The sequence below is a fragment of the Paraphaeosphaeria sporulosa genome, assembly GCF_001642045.1.
Source record: "Paraphaeosphaeria sporulosa strain AP3s5-JAC2a unplaced genomic scaffold CC84scaffold_14, whole genome shotgun sequence".
NCBI lineage: Eukaryota > Fungi > Ascomycota > Dothideomycetes > Pleosporales > Didymosphaeriaceae > Paraphaeosphaeria > Paraphaeosphaeria sporulosa.
In genome coordinates this window covers 259852-275006 of record NW_017253373.1, presented here as the reverse complement: position 1 = coordinate 275006, position 15155 = coordinate 259852, and the positions used below count along the sequence as shown (strand labels likewise).

Sequence of the window (15155 nt, the reverse complement as noted above, 5' to 3'; positions counted from 1 at the left end):
TGTTGGGGGGAGATATCGCGTGTTCTGTGCAGGTGTCGCGGTTTGCCAAGGTGTTCCGAAACCCGAGGTGTTCGGTATCCATATGCACTAGCTTACAGGTATTGGTGAGAGGAACAGAAGAATGCATGATCCTGCTGCACCTGTTGTTTCATACTATGCTCAAGTGAAGTCAGGCTGCTGCTGTGTCTGCAGGAACGTTCACTGCGTTGCATAGGCAGTGCGGTGACCGTTTGGCCCATCAAGGTTATCAACATTGCTAATCTATCCATCCTCCCATCGCAAAGCAGTCGTATAGTCGTAGGCAAACCGCCTCCATCTCCAAGATCTTCCGCCTCTGGTATATCTGCGCAGGCATCCAGTGTCCGCCAATGCTGTACATTTGACTGACCCCTCACACATACGTGGTCAAACACATCACCCCTTCACTCCGCATCCAAGGGAAATCCCACTCATCTCCTCCCCGCCCACAGTCCCTGCTGCGTCTCATGAATCCTCCGCTCCTGCTCCCTAATCATTTCATCCGTCTGCCCATGCCCATTGCCCCGACTATCAATCTTGTCGATGTCCATGGGATCCTCATCCGCGACCGGCTGCGGGACATTCAGCGGCGGTGCCCCTCGCCTCGGCTCGCCCGACCTCGCGCCATCCATCATGCCCGCTGCACCACCGGCACGCAGCTGGTTGATAGCGCGGATAGTGTCGATGGCAGCGTGTAGTGTGCGACGGGCGTTGAAGTTCTTCTTGACGGTGGGTAGCAGGTCCTCTTCGCCTTCAGCGGAGATGTCGCCGAGGTCCGCGATCCAAGGGTGGCTGAGAGCCTCGTGGGCGGTCATGCGGGCGGCGGGGTCGACGGTCAGGCAGCGCCGGATGAACTCGCGCGCTTTGAGGGAGACGCCGCGCCAGTACTCGAGCGGGGTGAAGGAGTAGTCGGCGACGAGGATGGCTTGCATCTCCTCGAGGTTGGAGTCGCGGTCGAAGGGGGTGTAGCCGCAGAGGAGGAAGTAGGTTATCACGCCGATGGCCCAGATGTCACTGTGTTGTGTTAGCAGGGTAGCAGGACTGTGCTATCTTGGCCCACTTACACTGGCTTCCCGTGGCCGGTTTTTCTGAAGATCTCGGGCGCCATGTAGCCTGGCGTACCGCAGGTCGTGGTGAGGACGTGGAACTGCTCCTCGTCCATTATACGTGAAAGTCCAAAATCTGCAATGAGCAGGTCTGCGTTGTCTTCTGGAGTGCGGAAGAGCAAGTTCTCGGGCTTGAGATCGCGATGCACGATGCCGTGGTCGTGCAGATACGCAACAGCGGAGAGGGTGGCACGAATGAGGTCGGCAGCATCCGACTCGTAGTAGTTTCCTTTGCGGCAGATGCGGTCGAACAACTCGCCTCCTAAGGCGAGATCCGTGACGAGGTAGACTATGTGAGTCAGCAGGAGCCTTGAGAGCGTTCATCTTCGCGCGTACGGTTGTTCATCGTCTCGAAGTAGTCGACAAGCGTCAAGATGTTCCTGTGTCCCATGGACACGCGCTTCAGGACGGCAATCTCATTCCTAACCTAGCGGGCATGAGCTCCAGTGCGCAGTCTGTGCCGCACCACTCACCATGTGTTCTCTTCCTGCCATCAGGCGCTTGTTGATGACCTTTGCCGCATAGTATCGCCCGGTGTCGATGTGCACACACTCCTTCACCACCGAATAACTGCCCGCCCCCAGCGTTTTTCCTGTCTTGTACCGGCATGGTTGGACCTGAGCTTGTGCTTGTGCGTTCGGCGTGTGCGCGCCTGATCCGCCGTTTGAGGCCATTTCAGACTTGTAGGAGTTGTTGCGCACAGGCGAAGGGTGTCGGTGGTCACCAGTCGGGCGGTGTGACGGGTGTTCAGCCGCGCTGCTGACTGACGATGTGCGCGCTCAAAGAGGCCGGGGAAAATCTAAGCGGACCGTGTAGCCTCACTTCAGAAAAGCAGGGCTCCAAGGCGCACAGAGCGATGGCAGCCGTGTACGGAGGGAACGTGTTGGTCAGCTCCAGGGTTCCCCGCAGCGGTGGGGTACTTCGCAAACAGAGGTGAGTTGCAGCAGAGACGGCCAGCTGGCGCGCACGCAAGAAATCGGCAGCGGGACAGACGCAGGTAAAATGTCGCTCAGCAGCGGACAGAAGCGGCGGCTGAGGTGAAGTGAAGCCGGGGCTGGTTCCGTCTGTTTCGCGGCGTGGAGGGGTGGTGAACCCTGGTCACGCTTGTTACTGGCTAGTTCCATTTGGCAGGTGGGACTATCAAAAGGTGTTCCGAACATCTTCATCGTCTATTCATAATTCTTGTCTCTATCTACGCCAAATGGTATCGCCAATTCATCGAGAGAGATATGCCGATTACAATCAGCCAGATCGTCGCTCAAGAAGCGGAATCTATCTAGTCTGTACGTTGACGCTTCGGCGGCGGGCTTGATCCCCTGCTCCTCAAACGCGTTAGACGGGTCGCATGGTCGACAGAGGCGGTACTTTACGACTTGACGAGCAGGCTATGGCCGTCCATGGCCTCGGCCTGCGGCAAACCCATGACCTCAAGCAGCGTGGGCGCAACATCCCCGAGCACGCCGTCCGTCTTCTTGAGGGAAAAGTTGTCGGGGGCGTTGGCCATGACGAACGGAACCTTGTTGAGGGTATGCGACGTCTTTGGCGTGCCCTCCTCGGTAAGCATCTCTTCTGCGTTACTGAAGTGTGTCAGTGGAGAAGATGTAAATGCGGCTGCTCACTTACCCGTGGTCGGCGGTGACGAACAACACGTATCCACTCTCCTTGCACTGCTCATAGATCTTCTTGATGGACTTGTCCGTCTCGGTGACACCCTCAATGGCAGCTTTGTAGACGCCAGTGTGACCCACCATGTCGGGAGGTGCAAAGTTGAGCATAATGAATTCAAAGTTGCCCTCCTTGATGCGCTCGCACGTCTTGTCCGCAACAGCCATGGCGCTCATCTTGGGCTCAAGGTCGTAGGTAGCGACCTTGGGAGACGAAATCATATCACGCTCCTCATTGTCAAACTGCTTCTCGACACCGCCATTGAAAAAGAAGGTGACGTGGGCGTATTTTTCCGTCTCTGCGATGTGGCACTGCTTCACGCCCTGCTTCGCCAACCACTCAGCAAGCACGTCGTCCATCTTCTGTGGCGGGAAAGCAATGTTGTACGGGAACTTGACGTTGTACTGGGTCATGGTGGTCAGGCTGATGTCCTTGGGGTACGGGAAATCGGGCTTTGGTGACCGGTCGAACCCACCCAGAAGCTGGGTGAGCTCGCGGACGCGGTCCGATCGGTAGTTGAAAGTGAAGACAGTGTCACCATCTGCACAAGTTAGCAGGCCATCTGGGTGCTCAGCTTGGAGTACTTACCCTGTATCCTTCGCTCCTTTCCTCCCACAATGATGGGCTTCAGGAACTCGTCGTTCTCGCCTTGCTCGTATCGCGCCTTGATGGCAGCCACCGGATCCTCGGCGTCCTCACCCTCTCCAGTAACAAGGCCCTTCAGACCAATCTCAACACGATCCCACCTCTTGTCGCGATCCATGATGTAGTAACGGCCAACGACGGTGGCAATCTCGCCAATGCCGAGCTCCTTGGTGTGCGCGAGCAGATCTGTCATGTATCCAGCAGCCGACTTGGGATCGGTGTCGCGACCATCGCCGAAGAAGTGGATGAAGACGTGCGGCACGCCAATCTCTTTGGCAACCTTGAGAAGAGCCACGAGGTGGTTGATGTGCGAGTGGACGCCGCCATCGGAGACAAGACCAGCCAGGTGCAGCCTGCCGTTGCCGTTCTTCGCGCGGGTGAAGGACTCGTGGATGTTCTTGATCTTGTTGAGCTCGCCCTTCTTAATGGTCTGGTCGATCCGTACGACATCCTGCCAGACAACGCGACCAGCGCCAATGTTCAAGTGGCCGACCTCGCTGTTGCCCATGAGGCCCTCGGGAAGACCGACGGCGAGCGAAGACGCCTCGAGTTCGGTGTAGCCCTGGGCAGTCTTGGATCCATCCTTTGCGAACTCGTCCATGCACGGCGTATCGGCAGCGAGAATGGCATCGCCCTCCTTGGGAGAATTCTCGCCGGCAACACCCCAGCCGTCAATGACGATGAGGACCGTCTTTTGGTCGACCTTGGCCATGGTGGAGGCCAATTGGGGGGAGAAGTTGGGACAAGTGAAAGAGAGCGCCGAAGACGACGGTGCAGAGGAGTTAAAGGCCGGAGACCGAGGACGTGTGGGTGCTGACGGCGACTGCGACTTGCGGTGCTGCACTTGTGCTGCAGAAGATGTTGGAGGGGCATTTGAGCTAAGCGGGGCGGTTCCCATCAAAAGCCTTGCGCCTCGCGCCTCAACGTCACACCCGCCCGCTGCAACCCACGCGCAGATAACGCGTGAGAAAAAAGCACTCCCGCGATCCTGTGATTCGCTCTGCACGGCGACATACGTAAATCCGCGGCCAACGCTCTCGCGGCACGCTGCTGCAGCCACCCGCTTCGCACGACGACGCGCTTGCGCGCAACAAAGCTCAACACCAAGCTTCCCGCTCCACTTCTCTTCCGGCTGCGAAACAACAAGACGCCATGTCCGGCGCTGCGACACCCCACGCACCGGCTTCGGCAAGGGCGTCGGTTGCACCTACCCCAGCACAGGCGCCGCCGCCGCCCGTGTCTGCCCTCCCGCCGCCGTCAACGTTCGACATTCTCCCGGACCTGCATCGCGTCCTCAGTCGACTCATCAACACGTCCGTCCAGCCTCCCGGAGCTGCCCCGACCCCGGGCCAGCCGTCCACCGATGGTCCTCTCGACATCCAACAGGTCTCGACCGCTGCGACCGAGGTCAAGCTCAAGCTGCAAAAGGCGCGCAAGGCCGTCATGGCGCTACCCGACATCGACCGCTCCATTGAGGACCAGCAGGACGAAATCCAGTTCCTCGAGGCGCGTATTGCGAAGCTGAAAGCTGCGCTGCAGGAACTCGGAAAGCCAGCCCTGGAAGCAGAGGACGTTGATCAGAGTATGACGGGGTGAGACTCCGAGAAGGCCATCATTGATACCCAACAGGTCCATATTCGGACTGCATGCAGGAGCTGTATGCGTCACTTGGCTGATGAAGTGAGAGGCTCGTGGCATCTCCAGCAGTAAGGAGTTGCGACTCTTTCAATCCTCAGCAAACCGGAAGCAGGGCCAGAACATCAGCTCAGATGCATCCACTCAAGAGACAGGGCGGTGGGCCCGCGAGTTGTTTATGATACCCCATGCGCGTCGAGGAAGGGAAGGGAAGGGAAGAGTGGAGCTTTGGACTGTGCACCATCTATGCCAGGCCGAGCATGCTGCGTGATGCAAAAAACCACCACCCGGTATGACTTTGGCGTAGGGAGTTTCGATAGACAATACGAATGGCGGGAGTCGCCTGAAATCCTTACCTCATTGCGAAGGGACGGTATCAAAACACCATCCAATGCAAATCCTAGACATGCATCGTAGCCCAAGATGCCATGGCATCAGTTATCATAAACCTGAATAGCAACCTAGTCGGGCTTTATGTTGATAAGACACGCTCCCTGGCATTCAAGGAGGTAGCATGATTGCAGACATGTTCGTGGACTATTCTCACGGTCTCCGTGGCAATGACGGCGGCTCGATGCAGCACGGAGGCTTGCGCATTTGGAAGGAAACGCCGTCCTCCAAATACTTGCTCCTTCCCTGCAGCTATCCTCGCGGTGAAGTGATGTCGAACGTCGCTGAGCGCCCGTGTCTGACCTTGCAACCTACCTTCACCATCGTTTGCAGGTAGGTGTTCTTTCACCAAGTTACGGCCACGGTGATCACTGATCACTTGCTCAGATGCCAGTATATTTTCATCAGAGCACTGCCACCGCAGCGTTCTATCGACTGAAAGCATATCTATTCCATTCATATATGGTATCGCTCTACTCACTCACTCAACTTCGCCTGCAACCTTTGCAGCCATATTGGTTTACCGCTTGCAAGAACACTCCCAATTACGCACGAACAGTGCAAACGTACTACCAGCAGCTGCCCACTGTTGTGAGTCTCAGTCTTGCAGCCTGCTATACCTCACCATGGACCACAGCATTGACAACCAGCTAGACCCCGTCCTACCAGCCCGGCCCGTGCACCACTACTCGGCTCACTTCTACTCTACCGCTAAAGTATCTCGTGGCATCCAACGTCACCGTCGGAGACCCTCCGATCAAAGGCCATGGCCACTCCCGAAGTTCGCGGGCGTCCTGCCCGAGCCAGCACCACAATCCATCGCGAGCCGCCCAGCAAAATCGAAATCAGCGTCATCCCAGTTGGTACAGTCCAACGTCTTCGTAACCAAGTGGAGGCGAGGATTACGCCAGAAGTTCCTGTGCCTGATGATGTGCTCTTGATACGAGCCCAGGACCACGCCAGCGCCCTTCGACAGTCACGTCGGACCTATAAACAACGGCTACGCGTCGCGGCGGAAATTGGCTTGTTCCGCATGAGCCCTTCACTGACTCGTTTCATCCATGACCATGACAACATGACCAGGGCCGTCGCTAGGTCAACCGAGCTCGCGCGGCGAGCGCGGAACAGCTCTGGCGTTGACACTTTGACATATGTCAACATTTGTAAGTAGGGGACGCAGACGAAAAGACCTATTTATTATCTGTCTGCGATATACATCACCCTGTCTTGGTTCGCACTGACTTTTACCTGCACTTTAGGTATCATCGCGGTTCGGAATCGTTTGTCTCGGACATGGACCATCACGACGTTCAGCTCGTGTGCTAGAGAGGCGTTGAAAGCCACCGGCACAATTGGTCCTGCTATAGAAACACTAAGAGGCATGCTTGAAGACGTGGTTGTGCACATACTCACACTCTGGGATGAGTAAGTAGTTACCGGGCAGAAATGGAGGCTGAGACAGAGATACACTACCCTGTCTCAACTCATACTGAGTTTACCTCCGCACCTTAGGCTTTCCCTGAGGTATCTTGACGAAAATCAATTGAAGAACGTGGGCCCGGATCACAACATCGATGACTTCGGGCACGAGACCACGGTGGGAGTTGCCGGCGAACATCGAGTCAATGGTCCTATAAGTGACGACAAGATGGGGCATGCCCAGAGCAAAGGTAATACAAACTCTCTCCCAACCCCACCCCCATCACCTGCACGCATACATATTTCAAACGGTACTCTAGTGGATGACAATCTGGACGATAATGATGATGGCGATGATGACAAGGAGGACGACTACTCGAACTCGGACGACGACAGCTATCACTGCAGCATCTGCACAGATCCGTACACCAACCGTCACCGCGCATTCAGTCTTACACGCTGTGGCCACATCTTCGGCAAAGCCTGTCTATCAACTTGGATCAACTCCACCGCACGCAATGCAAATCTTTGTCCGCACTGCCGCGCTACGATCTGTAAGTCAGGATATTCTGCAGTATAAGCATAGAAGTCTGAATACGGTGTGTAGCGCCAGGGTAGTCAAAATGCTGGCCAACTGTACTCAGAATTTAATTTGACACTGTACCTATGTGGAGTAATTCTCACATTTACAGGTGTCCGACGTCCTCGTCGACCTATTATAGCCTCACGCGCAATTCTTCGTGACAATCATCGCGTTAATCTCCAGCACCAGCTCGATCAGGCGACAAGGTTGTACAAACTTCTCGCAGGTGTCCGCGGGGCGCTGTGGGGGTCTCACACCAGGAATGCATACCTTGGTGTCTGCATGGACGGACTCAACCAGCGCTTCTTTGTGGGTGGGTTGAGCTGGATCTTGGTGCCAATGGATTCGGGTGAGAGATGGACGCTGCAGCCGCACGACTGGCACGCGTAGGGTTTGGTAATGCGTGGTTGAACTTTGGCCGGCGGAAACTATGTCTGAGTGCGAGGTATGCATTGTGTATGTTTCGTGTGTCGGGCTTGCACATGCAATGGCTGTAGACGAAAGGGTCTGCACAGCGGTTCTGGGTACATTGGTCCAGGGTAGAGGGAGTTCAATACGGAGTTTTGACTTAAAAATGCGGCATAGATGTGTCTGTGATTGATATAGTTCAACTTTCGTGCCCTAGCTTTTAATTAAAGCATCTTAGTGCTGCGTTTACCATTACAATACTATTTTACATTGTACTGTGATCGTTGACTCTGATTATTACAGCACGACGTCGAGCGCTGTGTGAATGAGTCGAAAAGCATAGGGTTGCATGAGTGGCTGGCTTCGAGTGAAACAAGCTAACAATGGTAGAAACATCGCATGAATATGTAAGAGCGACGTGTTGTGTCATCCGTGTCACGTGCAGCTTATCTAAGGTTGTCCTAATCAATAAGGTAACTCGGCAGATACTCAAACATCACCATCAAAGCGTCCAAACAGTGAAGCATGTCCAACAATAGCAATGAATCTCTTGATCGCCTAAACATCACTCTCTCAACGCCTGTGCAATTAAGAGGCAGCCATGGGTCACGCCGCATCTGGCCCCTCGTACTCCTCCTCATCCTGATCCACCTGTCCACAGTGCTCTACACTCTCCCGCTAAATCGCGTCATCGAGCTTCGACTGTGTCAAACGCACTACTCCATCCCGAACCCAGAAGAGAAGGCATGCAAAATCGATGAAGTGCAGAGGCAATTGGCTTGGATCCAAGGTGTCATGGAAACGATGCTTGTTGCTTGTGGTACGTGTACTTTGCTAGGGTGGTGGAACGTGACGGGCTCAAGGCTCACACTCGTGGTTGTCGCTGCAAGCGGCTGATTCTATGTGACACAGATTTCGTAGTTACGTTACCGTTCGGATATGTTGCAGAGCGATGGGGAGTGAAAGCCGTGCTGTGGTGCAATTTAGTCCCAAGAGTTGGCATGAGCGTATGGGCTGTTGCAGTTGGTGAGTCAAATCTTCAAGACGTCATGGAGATGTAGTGCTGATGCTATCAAGGCCATTCTGATCACATTCTCCCCACCAAGGCGATCATTGCCGGGCCAGTTTTGGCTGTGTTGGGGGGCGAGTGCGTGCTGCAAAGTACGGTTTTCACCCTAACTTCGGCCATGGCCAATGATTACGTTGATCGGTGAGTGCGTGGTACTGGAGCGCAAATAATTTCGAGTAGAGACGTGAAGCTGATCATAGGCAGAGCAAAGTTCTTCTCGTACATCAGCTCGACATCCTACGTCGTCTCGTTTCTGGGACCAACGCTGGCCTCGTTCGCAATGAGCAGGAACCTGTGGGCGCCGTTTTGCTTGAATATCTTGCTACTCGGTTTGGCAGTTCCGGTGATCAAGTTGCTCCCTGGCAATGGACTTGTGCCAATAAAATCTATCATGTCCGTCGATTCCAATGACACTGCAGGCGAAGTTGGTCCACTACTTCGTCAAAGCGAAGATGGTCCTGATCACTACTCGAGTGCCTTCGAGACTCACCCTAGCATACTTCAGCGTATCGTCTCTACAATTCGACAATTGATCGCTCTTGTCGATGGCCGGCCAAACTTTCAGATTATGCTCTGCTCGTTCTTTCTCACAGCACTCGCAAGCTCTGATACGAAACTACTTGTTCAGTATATCTCGAAGCGATACAGTTGGACTTTTGCCCAAGCAGGCTACATGCTCTCAGCGAAGGCTATTGTCAATTTCACATTGCTCGCGATCGTAGTCCCACGAGTTGTCAAGTCTTCAGCGTCGTGGAAGGCGGTACATGGGTCAGAAGTGCGGATGAACTACGCAGGCGCGCAAATCAGCATTCTGATATCAGTGGTTGGCGTGCTCTGCGTTGCGCTTGCGTTCAAGTTCTGGATGTTGCTTGCAGCGTTGATGATATACGCGCTCGGCTCGGCGCTGCCAGTCTTCACGATGTCGCTTGTAAAATCGCCGCTGATAGCGCTGACACACAGTGATATTCAAGACTTCAGTATCGTCATGTTGACCAAAACGCTTGGCTCGCTCGTCGGTGCGCCATTTATGACGGTGCTTTGGGTGCGTGCGATTGAGATTGGGGGTGTTGGCTTGGGATTGCCGTACTTTGTTTCTGGAGTAAGTGTCGTGCCATATCGTTGATAGCAGCGCTGACAGCATGAGTAGTGCATCTATCTTACGGCCGCACTAGTTGTAGCAAGATTGAAGATCTGAGAGCATGTTGAGCACAAAGAGGATGCCGGAGATGATGGAGACGATGGAGAGCTCCCCTGCACAATTCAGCACATTAGCTAAAGGCAGGTGCATAGAATGCGTAGCTCTTAAGCATAGGAAACGGCTAATAAGGCATTCTGCTACGGTACTTGTTAGAGCTCGCTGTGTACTCTAAGACAGTTTAGGAAATCTTTCCTAAAAGCCTGCCTTAGAGCTCTATTGTCAACGCTCTCTAATTAATCTGACTACTGTGGTGCATAATGGTGCGGCAAAGTGTGGCGCGCAGCGACTTCTTATTTGATGTGGATGTTGAGTTGGCAGTATCGAGTTGAGAAACCGGGCGCGTATAATGAGTTGAGCTATCTCGACGGACCGTTGGGACGCGACGGGCAAGGAGTGAAGTTGTGTCCGGCTGGCTGGGGGTGGGGGGGGGAATGGAGTTAGACTGTGCATATGTGACCCCACCCCACTTCGATTTGATCTGCTCGCTTGTGTGATCGCCCCGCTTTCATTTTCCATCACCCGTGGCTTTATCTTGCTAATCATCTGGCATGCAATGCTTCTCTCTCAGGTTTTTGCAATGGTATATAATTACACAAAAAGACTGTTTCTTCATCAAATCAAGTCTTCCTTGGTCTAGTGGTCATGATTTCCGCTTGTCATCGCAAGATTACGAGCGCGGGAGACCGGGGTTCGATTCCCCGAGGGAGAGTTTTCTTTTTGTCTCATCGCGTCTTTATCAGACAATGACACGCATGCGACGCTCTGGGCGAGGTTGAGTCGTGGCATGCATTTTTGGCCGGATGTGGGATGTCGGCTTGGCGGCCGGTTTTCGCCGACTGACTACCACCCTCGATTGATTGGCCACTCGCCCACTGAAGCGCCGGCAAGAGTGTGTATTACTGTTATGTCTTGTCTTGTGCGGCGTGTCAAGCGTTGTATCGCATCTTGGCTTACACAAATGAATGAGCACTCTGGAAAGGAGGTTACAGTTCATTGCCAAGTCATCTCAAGAACCTGGGCGGCGTTGATCTTCGCCAGGAGGCACGCCAGATTCGCGAAATACGCAAGCCGCACCTCCTCTTGGCCTCCCATTCCGATGATGATATTGAATTACACAAACGCGCCAGGACGCCGAACAAACGTCGCAGGCCATTGCCAAGCGGCCGACGTCGCGATCATCTGCTTGGGGGCAGCGCAGCAGGCCAGCGCAAGGCGGACCGGCCTTGGCCAATTCTCTTTGCTAATGGCGGCAGCCGACGTTAACGCTCATAGATAAGGCCGAGCGCGCACTTGGGTTGCATCGCCAGCGCGAAGGTCCGAAGGTAAAACCCCAGACGCTCCGCAACTGGACTCGGCACTCACAAATCGTTTCACACCGGCCGCAGCCGTGCGCGCACATCACAGTCCTTACAAGCCTTGCGGCCGACCTTTTCTTACTTGTTACACGCACGTTTCCTTGCTTTGCCTCAAAGTCCGCTATCAAGAGCTGCAGTTTGAGCGGGCGGGACCCATCTCGAACCCTGGTCCAGAACCCCACCGTTCCGCCGCCAAAAACCGCGCATCCGTGCGAGCATCCAACGTTGTAAAAACACAAGTCCGCATCAACGGCAGTGCAATAGCACTTGGCGCTTGCAATTCCTCTCTCTTGCCTTCCTTCATCACAATCAAGCACACAATCAAGCACGAAATTCGAACAAAGGAACAGCCCAAGGAGGTCAACCGCAACTCGACACCCCACCACTTAATACCGCGTTAGCCGCCGGCCCCAAGCAGGACGTCACATCCCACGCTGCGCTGCACGTAAACCGCGCAGCAGCCTCACCTTCTCGCAACACCCTCCACACCTTTACGCCTTCCATTGCACGCATACGACACAATCCAAGACAAAGACGGTGACCATGTCTCTAATCAACCGCCCATTCCGCGGCTTCAGCGGCGTCTACTCCATGCCGCTCCCCCCGCTCCCGTCGCCCAGCAGCACATCCACCAGCCTCGACTCCCAGCGCTCCACCTCAGACGCCAGCATCTCCTCGGCAGACGCAGCGCCCAAGGCACCGCGGCGAGGCCTGTTCCACCGATCAAAGACGACGCCTGGGAAGCACATGCGCGCGCCCGCACCATCAGCCTCGTGTTCAAATTCAAACTCACCATCAGCCTCCTCATCGTCATCTTCTTCTGGGCTGAAGGCGTCGCCAGACCGCCCTGCGCCGCCTTGCCGCGCACACACGGCCGAAGTCCCTCTGCCGCCTCCACCCAAGTCCCGCTTCCACAGCTTGTTGCGGCGGCATCGGGAGGAGCGCGGCCCAAGCAGCGCCGAGGTCGAGCGCGAGCTGGAAGAGCTGTATGTAGCTGTGTATTCGAAGGCGGAGCGGCGGCAGTTTTTCCGGGAGTGGAAGGCGCGGCAGGAGGAGCGGGATGCGTGGGAGGTGGAGGAGTGGGAGAGGGGGATTGTGTATGAGGGGTATGGAGAGGAGCGGTGTTGAGGGACGGCACGACACACCACCCATTTCTCATCCCAGTTCGACAGTTCGACATGGAGGGTTCGAGCGGGGCAGAGCAGCGCATGAATGCATCGGGAGATGTCTAGCGTTTCGTTTTTGCTTTCCCTTTCTTCCTTTTCTCATTTCCTTGCCACTACTTTACCTTTGTTTACGCATTTTGAGCAAGCATATCCCGGAGTGCGATTCAGCCGGCTTGAGAGCAGAGGCCTTTGAAGATCAGAGATATCAATACCAATCTAATCCAATACCGAACTCGGCACACGCGAATGTGACTCACGCACTTTTGGGGACTGCGGCAAAAGGGGAGTAGGATGCCAGAACACGGATATTTCAAAACAGCAAACTACGCATGCACACTATGCTAATGGGGTATCTCAATCGAATCGAAGTCAACGCACGGCACCGCAGCTCCGACATCCCCCTCTCCCTCTCTCACATGACGGCACACTTCTCCTTATACACCTCCCCATACTGATCGACCCCGGCCATAAGCTCATTGTACCTCTGCTTCTCTCTGACCTCGTCGGGGAACCACTTTTTCAAAAACGCCGCCATCTGCTCGTCCAAGTTGTCACTATTGGCACCCGCCACCGTCCGCTGCCTGCACAGCGGACACCTGTCCTGCTTGTTATTCTGCATGACGATGAGGCAGCGGATGCAGAAGACGTGGGAGCACGACAACCGGACGGGGCGCCACTTTAGGTCCATGCACATGGGGCAGGCGTAGTCCTCGATCTGGGGCACGTGCGAGAGGATCTCAGTGGAGACTTCGGCGCAGACGGCGCGCGCAAGGTGCGAGCTGAAGGAGGGGTAGGTGATGGCCTTGGGGACGGTGGCTTTGACGCCGAGGGCGGTGCGCTTGTCGAATTCTATTTCATAGCGTTAGTTGACTGGTATGGTGGCAGGGTGGGACATGTGGGAGTTTGCTCACTCTTCAAAATCTTGCGCATAGCCGTCTCGTTGATCTCGCCGAACCGCAGGCCCTGCAGAATCTCCTGGTTGATGTGCATAAACGTCTGGAACGCCTGCATGTTCTCCTTCTTCTTCAGCTTTTCTGTGAGCCCGCTGGCCTGCAGCTTCTCGTAAAAGGCATTCAGTCGCTCCTGCGCTTTTGCGGCGTCGTGCGCGCTGTGGTCGCTCTCCGTCGTCCCGAAGAAAATGCCTTCTTCTAGGTACATCTGGAAGATCTGGCGCCACACGCTCAGCAGCTTCTTGTTGGCGCGGCGGTCGGGGTCCGTCAGGTGCGCGATCTGCTTGCCCAGATTGGTGATCTCGCCGTGCATGCGGACTTCTTCGCGCTTCTGGAGGGCTTCAAGGCCGGAAAGCTCGGCGGTGAGCTTGGTGAAGAATTCCGTGTCGGAGGTTAGAGGAATCTCGATTCTGCGGTAGCCTGGACGCTTTCTGGAGCTATTTGCTGAAACGGTGCCCGGGCGGACGGGCTTGTCTTGGGTGTCTGGCTCTTCGAAAACGCGGAGCTCCGTCATGCCCGTCTCGACGGCGAGCATCTGCAGTTTGCGCTTCGTCTTCTCGTCCAGCTGCGCGCTGTGCAAGGCGCCCGTCACCTCGTCGACATGGAAGACGAGCTTCGGCTGGAACGTCTTGCGCGACTTGGTCAAGCCGGCACCTTGCACATCTTCGTCCTCGGAATCGTCCAGGATGTACTCAAACGGGCGATGCGCCGGGTCGGATTGGTCGGCGGCCGCATTGTAGTCCTCGACATGCTTGAGCAGCTTGCCCAGCGTCTCGGGATCAAGGCCGAGCTCGGAGAGCTCAGAGGACAGGCGGTTGATGCACTTCTTGAGCTGCGAGTACGAGATGGCGCTCTGGATCCACTCGGGCGGGAAGCCCTCGTTGCGCAGCGTGTCCTTGAACAGCTGGCCGAACTTCATGGTCCTGTGCTGTGGTAGCGGAACGTGCCACGGTTAACAGCGGGGTCGGCGTGCAGCCTGTGAACGCGCAAATTTGCACCTCGTGGGCAGATGTGAGGGGTGTGATTCGCCAGCCCTGCCGCGACGCGGGATGACGTTTGCGTCGGTGGTCGGCCAGGGGCAGACGCGACGGAACCCTGCGCGGAGGCCCTTTGGAGACGAGAGCTGCAGAGCGTCTTGGTATGGCGGTGCAGGCCGGCAGCCGTGGCGCTGCGCTCAGGGCGCGTGATGCGAGACGTGGATGTCCAGGGCGGGCTGCGGGCTAGTCATAGGTGTGGAGGAGGGGCGGCGTGGGGGCGGCGTCGTTTCCGGGGCGGGGTCGAGCACGCTGCGGCAAGGCTTTTGGGGACCGCAAGAGAGCAGGGGCGCATCGAGGTTTTGTATCGGCCACATCGCCCCGCGGCGATGGCATCGCGGCGTGTGCGGCTAGTCCCCATGGCAAACTCTGACTGCGGTATGCTGTCTCTTGCTCGCCGTTCGCGCCGCGCTCGCATGCGCGCCAATCAGCGCGCGCCTCACCAGTCATCCACGAGCTGCGAGCACACAAACACCACGCCTGGCCGCACGTGGACCAAAACTCTGCCGATAGC

General features: G+C 55.8%; 8 protein-coding genes and 1 non-coding gene across 9 annotated transcripts; 5 read left to right on the top strand and 4 right to left on the bottom strand.

The window, feature by feature from the left end:
* Window positions 1-359: 359 nt before the first annotated feature.
* Window positions 360-2211, bottom strand: CC84DRAFT_374226 (Ca/Cm-dependent protein kinase B). Its single transcript, XM_018185957.1, has 4 exons — window positions 1598-2211; window positions 1461-1551; window positions 1083-1413; window positions 360-1032 (listed from the first exon to the last, which is right to left on the bottom strand). Exons 1-4 carry the CDS (start codon window positions 1796-1798, stop codon window positions 450-452), a joined length of 1206 nt encoding a protein of 401 aa, XP_018029992.1. The 5' UTR covers window positions 1799-2211; the 3' UTR covers window positions 360-449.
* Window positions 2212-2390: 179 nt separating this feature from the next.
* On the bottom strand, window positions 2391-4299 carry CC84DRAFT_374233 (uncharacterized protein). The gene is made up of 3 exons (XM_018185959.1): window positions 3378-4299; window positions 2748-3330; window positions 2391-2701 (listed from the first exon to the last, which is right to left on the bottom strand). The coding sequence occupies exons 1-3, from the start codon at window positions 4144-4146 to the stop codon at window positions 2491-2493; spliced, it is 1563 nt and encodes a 520-aa protein (XP_018029991.1). The 5' UTR covers window positions 4147-4299; the 3' UTR covers window positions 2391-2490.
* A 287-nt stretch (window positions 4300-4586) lies between these two features.
* On the top strand, window positions 4587-5030 carry CC84DRAFT_1181115 (uncharacterized protein; the record flags this gene model as incomplete). The annotated part of the gene is made up of 1 exon (XM_018180531.1): window positions 4587-5030. The coding sequence occupies one exon, from the start codon at window positions 4587-4589 to the stop codon at window positions 5028-5030; it is 444 nt and encodes a 147-aa protein (XP_018029990.1).
* Window positions 5031-6115: 1085 nt separating this feature from the next.
* CC84DRAFT_1209952 (uncharacterized protein) lies at window positions 6116-7496 on the top strand (the record flags this gene model as incomplete). The annotated part of the gene is made up of 4 exons (XM_018182253.1): window positions 6116-6622; window positions 6719-6884; window positions 6972-7432; window positions 7486-7496. Exons 1-4 carry the CDS (start codon window positions 6226-6228, stop codon window positions 7494-7496), a joined length of 1035 nt encoding a protein of 344 aa, XP_018029989.1. The 5' UTR covers window positions 6116-6225.
* Window positions 7497-8223: 727 nt separating this feature from the next.
* On the top strand, window positions 8224-8992 carry CC84DRAFT_374202 (uncharacterized protein). The gene is made up of 2 exons (XM_018185956.1): window positions 8224-8895; window positions 8947-8992. Exon 1 carries the CDS (start codon window positions 8395-8397, stop codon window positions 8764-8766), a length of 372 nt encoding a protein of 123 aa, XP_018029988.1. The 5' UTR covers window positions 8224-8394; the 3' UTR covers window positions 8767-8895; window positions 8947-8992.
* On the top strand, window positions 8691-10244 carry CC84DRAFT_374199 (uncharacterized protein). Its single transcript, XM_018185954.1, has 4 exons — window positions 8691-8895; window positions 8947-9079; window positions 9143-10037; window positions 10086-10244. Exons 1-4 carry the CDS (start codon window positions 8871-8873, stop codon window positions 10131-10133), a joined length of 1101 nt encoding a protein of 366 aa, XP_018029987.1. The 5' UTR covers window positions 8691-8870; the 3' UTR covers window positions 10134-10244.
* A 514-nt stretch (window positions 10245-10758) lies between these two features.
* On the top strand, window positions 10759-10845 carry CC84DRAFT_t102. The gene has a single exon. It is a non-coding gene; the product is annotated as a tRNA-Asp (tRNA).
* A 1134-nt stretch (window positions 10846-11979) lies between these two features.
* On the bottom strand, window positions 11980-13104 carry CC84DRAFT_374122 (uncharacterized protein). Its single transcript, XM_018185952.1, has one exon. The coding sequence runs from the start codon at window positions 12699-12701 to the stop codon at window positions 12066-12068; it is 636 nt and encodes a 211-aa protein (XP_018029986.1). The 5' UTR covers window positions 12702-13104; the 3' UTR covers window positions 11980-12065.
* Window positions 12886-14666, bottom strand: CC84DRAFT_374131 (RING-14 protein-like protein). Its single transcript, XM_018185953.1, has 2 exons — window positions 13569-14666; window positions 12886-13506 (listed from the first exon to the last, which is right to left on the bottom strand). Exons 1-2 carry the CDS (start codon window positions 14524-14526, stop codon window positions 13070-13072), a joined length of 1395 nt encoding a protein of 464 aa, XP_018029985.1. The 5' UTR covers window positions 14527-14666; the 3' UTR covers window positions 12886-13069.
* Window positions 14667-15155: the final 489 nt, after the last annotated feature.

Excerpts from the sequence above, each read along its gene's own strand:
- CC84DRAFT_374226 (XM_018185957.1), bottom strand. The coding sequence starts at position 1,798 with ATGGCCTCAAACGGCGGATCAGGCGCGCACACGCCGAACGCACAAGCA. Across the intron at positions 1,552-1,597 it reads TGGCAGGAAGAGAACACATG|GTTAGGAATGAGATTGCCGT; the intron begins GTGAGTGGTGCG and ends CATGCCCGCTAG. Across the intron at positions 1,033-1,082 it reads ACCGGCCACGGGAAGCCAGT|TGACATCTGGGCCATCGGCG; the intron begins GTAAGTGGGCCA and ends AACACAACACAG.
- CC84DRAFT_374233 (XM_018185959.1), bottom strand. The coding sequence starts at position 4,146 with ATGGCCAAGGTCGACCAAAAGACGGTCCTCATCGTCATTGACGGCTGG. Across the intron at positions 3,331-3,377 it reads AAAGGAGCGAAGGATACAGG|ATGGTGACACTGTCTTCACT; the intron begins GTAAGTACTCCA and ends TAACTTGTGCAG. Across the intron at positions 2,702-2,747 it reads TTCGTCACCGCCGACCACGG|TAACGCAGAAGAGATGCTTA; the intron begins GTAAGTGAGCAG and ends GACACACTTCAG.
- CC84DRAFT_374202 (XM_018185956.1), top strand. The coding sequence starts at position 8,395 with ATGTCCAACAATAGCAATGAATCTCTTGATCGCCTAAACATCACTCTC.
- CC84DRAFT_374199 (XM_018185954.1), top strand. The coding sequence starts at position 8,871 with ATGAGCGTATGGGCTGTTGCAGTTG. Across the intron at positions 8,896-8,946 it reads CGTATGGGCTGTTGCAGTTG|GCCATTCTGATCACATTCTC; the intron begins GTGAGTCAAATC and ends GATGCTATCAAG. Across the intron at positions 9,080-9,142 it reads GCCAATGATTACGTTGATCG|AGCAAAGTTCTTCTCGTACA; the intron begins GTGAGTGCGTGG and ends GATCATAGGCAG.
- CC84DRAFT_374122 (XM_018185952.1), bottom strand. The coding sequence starts at position 12,701 with ATGCGCTGCTCTGCCCCGCTCGAACCCTCCATGTCGAACTGTCGAACT.
- CC84DRAFT_374131 (XM_018185953.1), bottom strand. The coding sequence starts at position 14,526 with ATGAAGTTCGGCCAGCTGTTCAAGGACACGCTGCGCAACGAGGGCTTC. Across the intron at positions 13,507-13,568 it reads TATGCGCAAGATTTTGAAGA|AATTCGACAAGCGCACCGCC; the intron begins GTGAGCAAACTC and ends GCTATGAAATAG.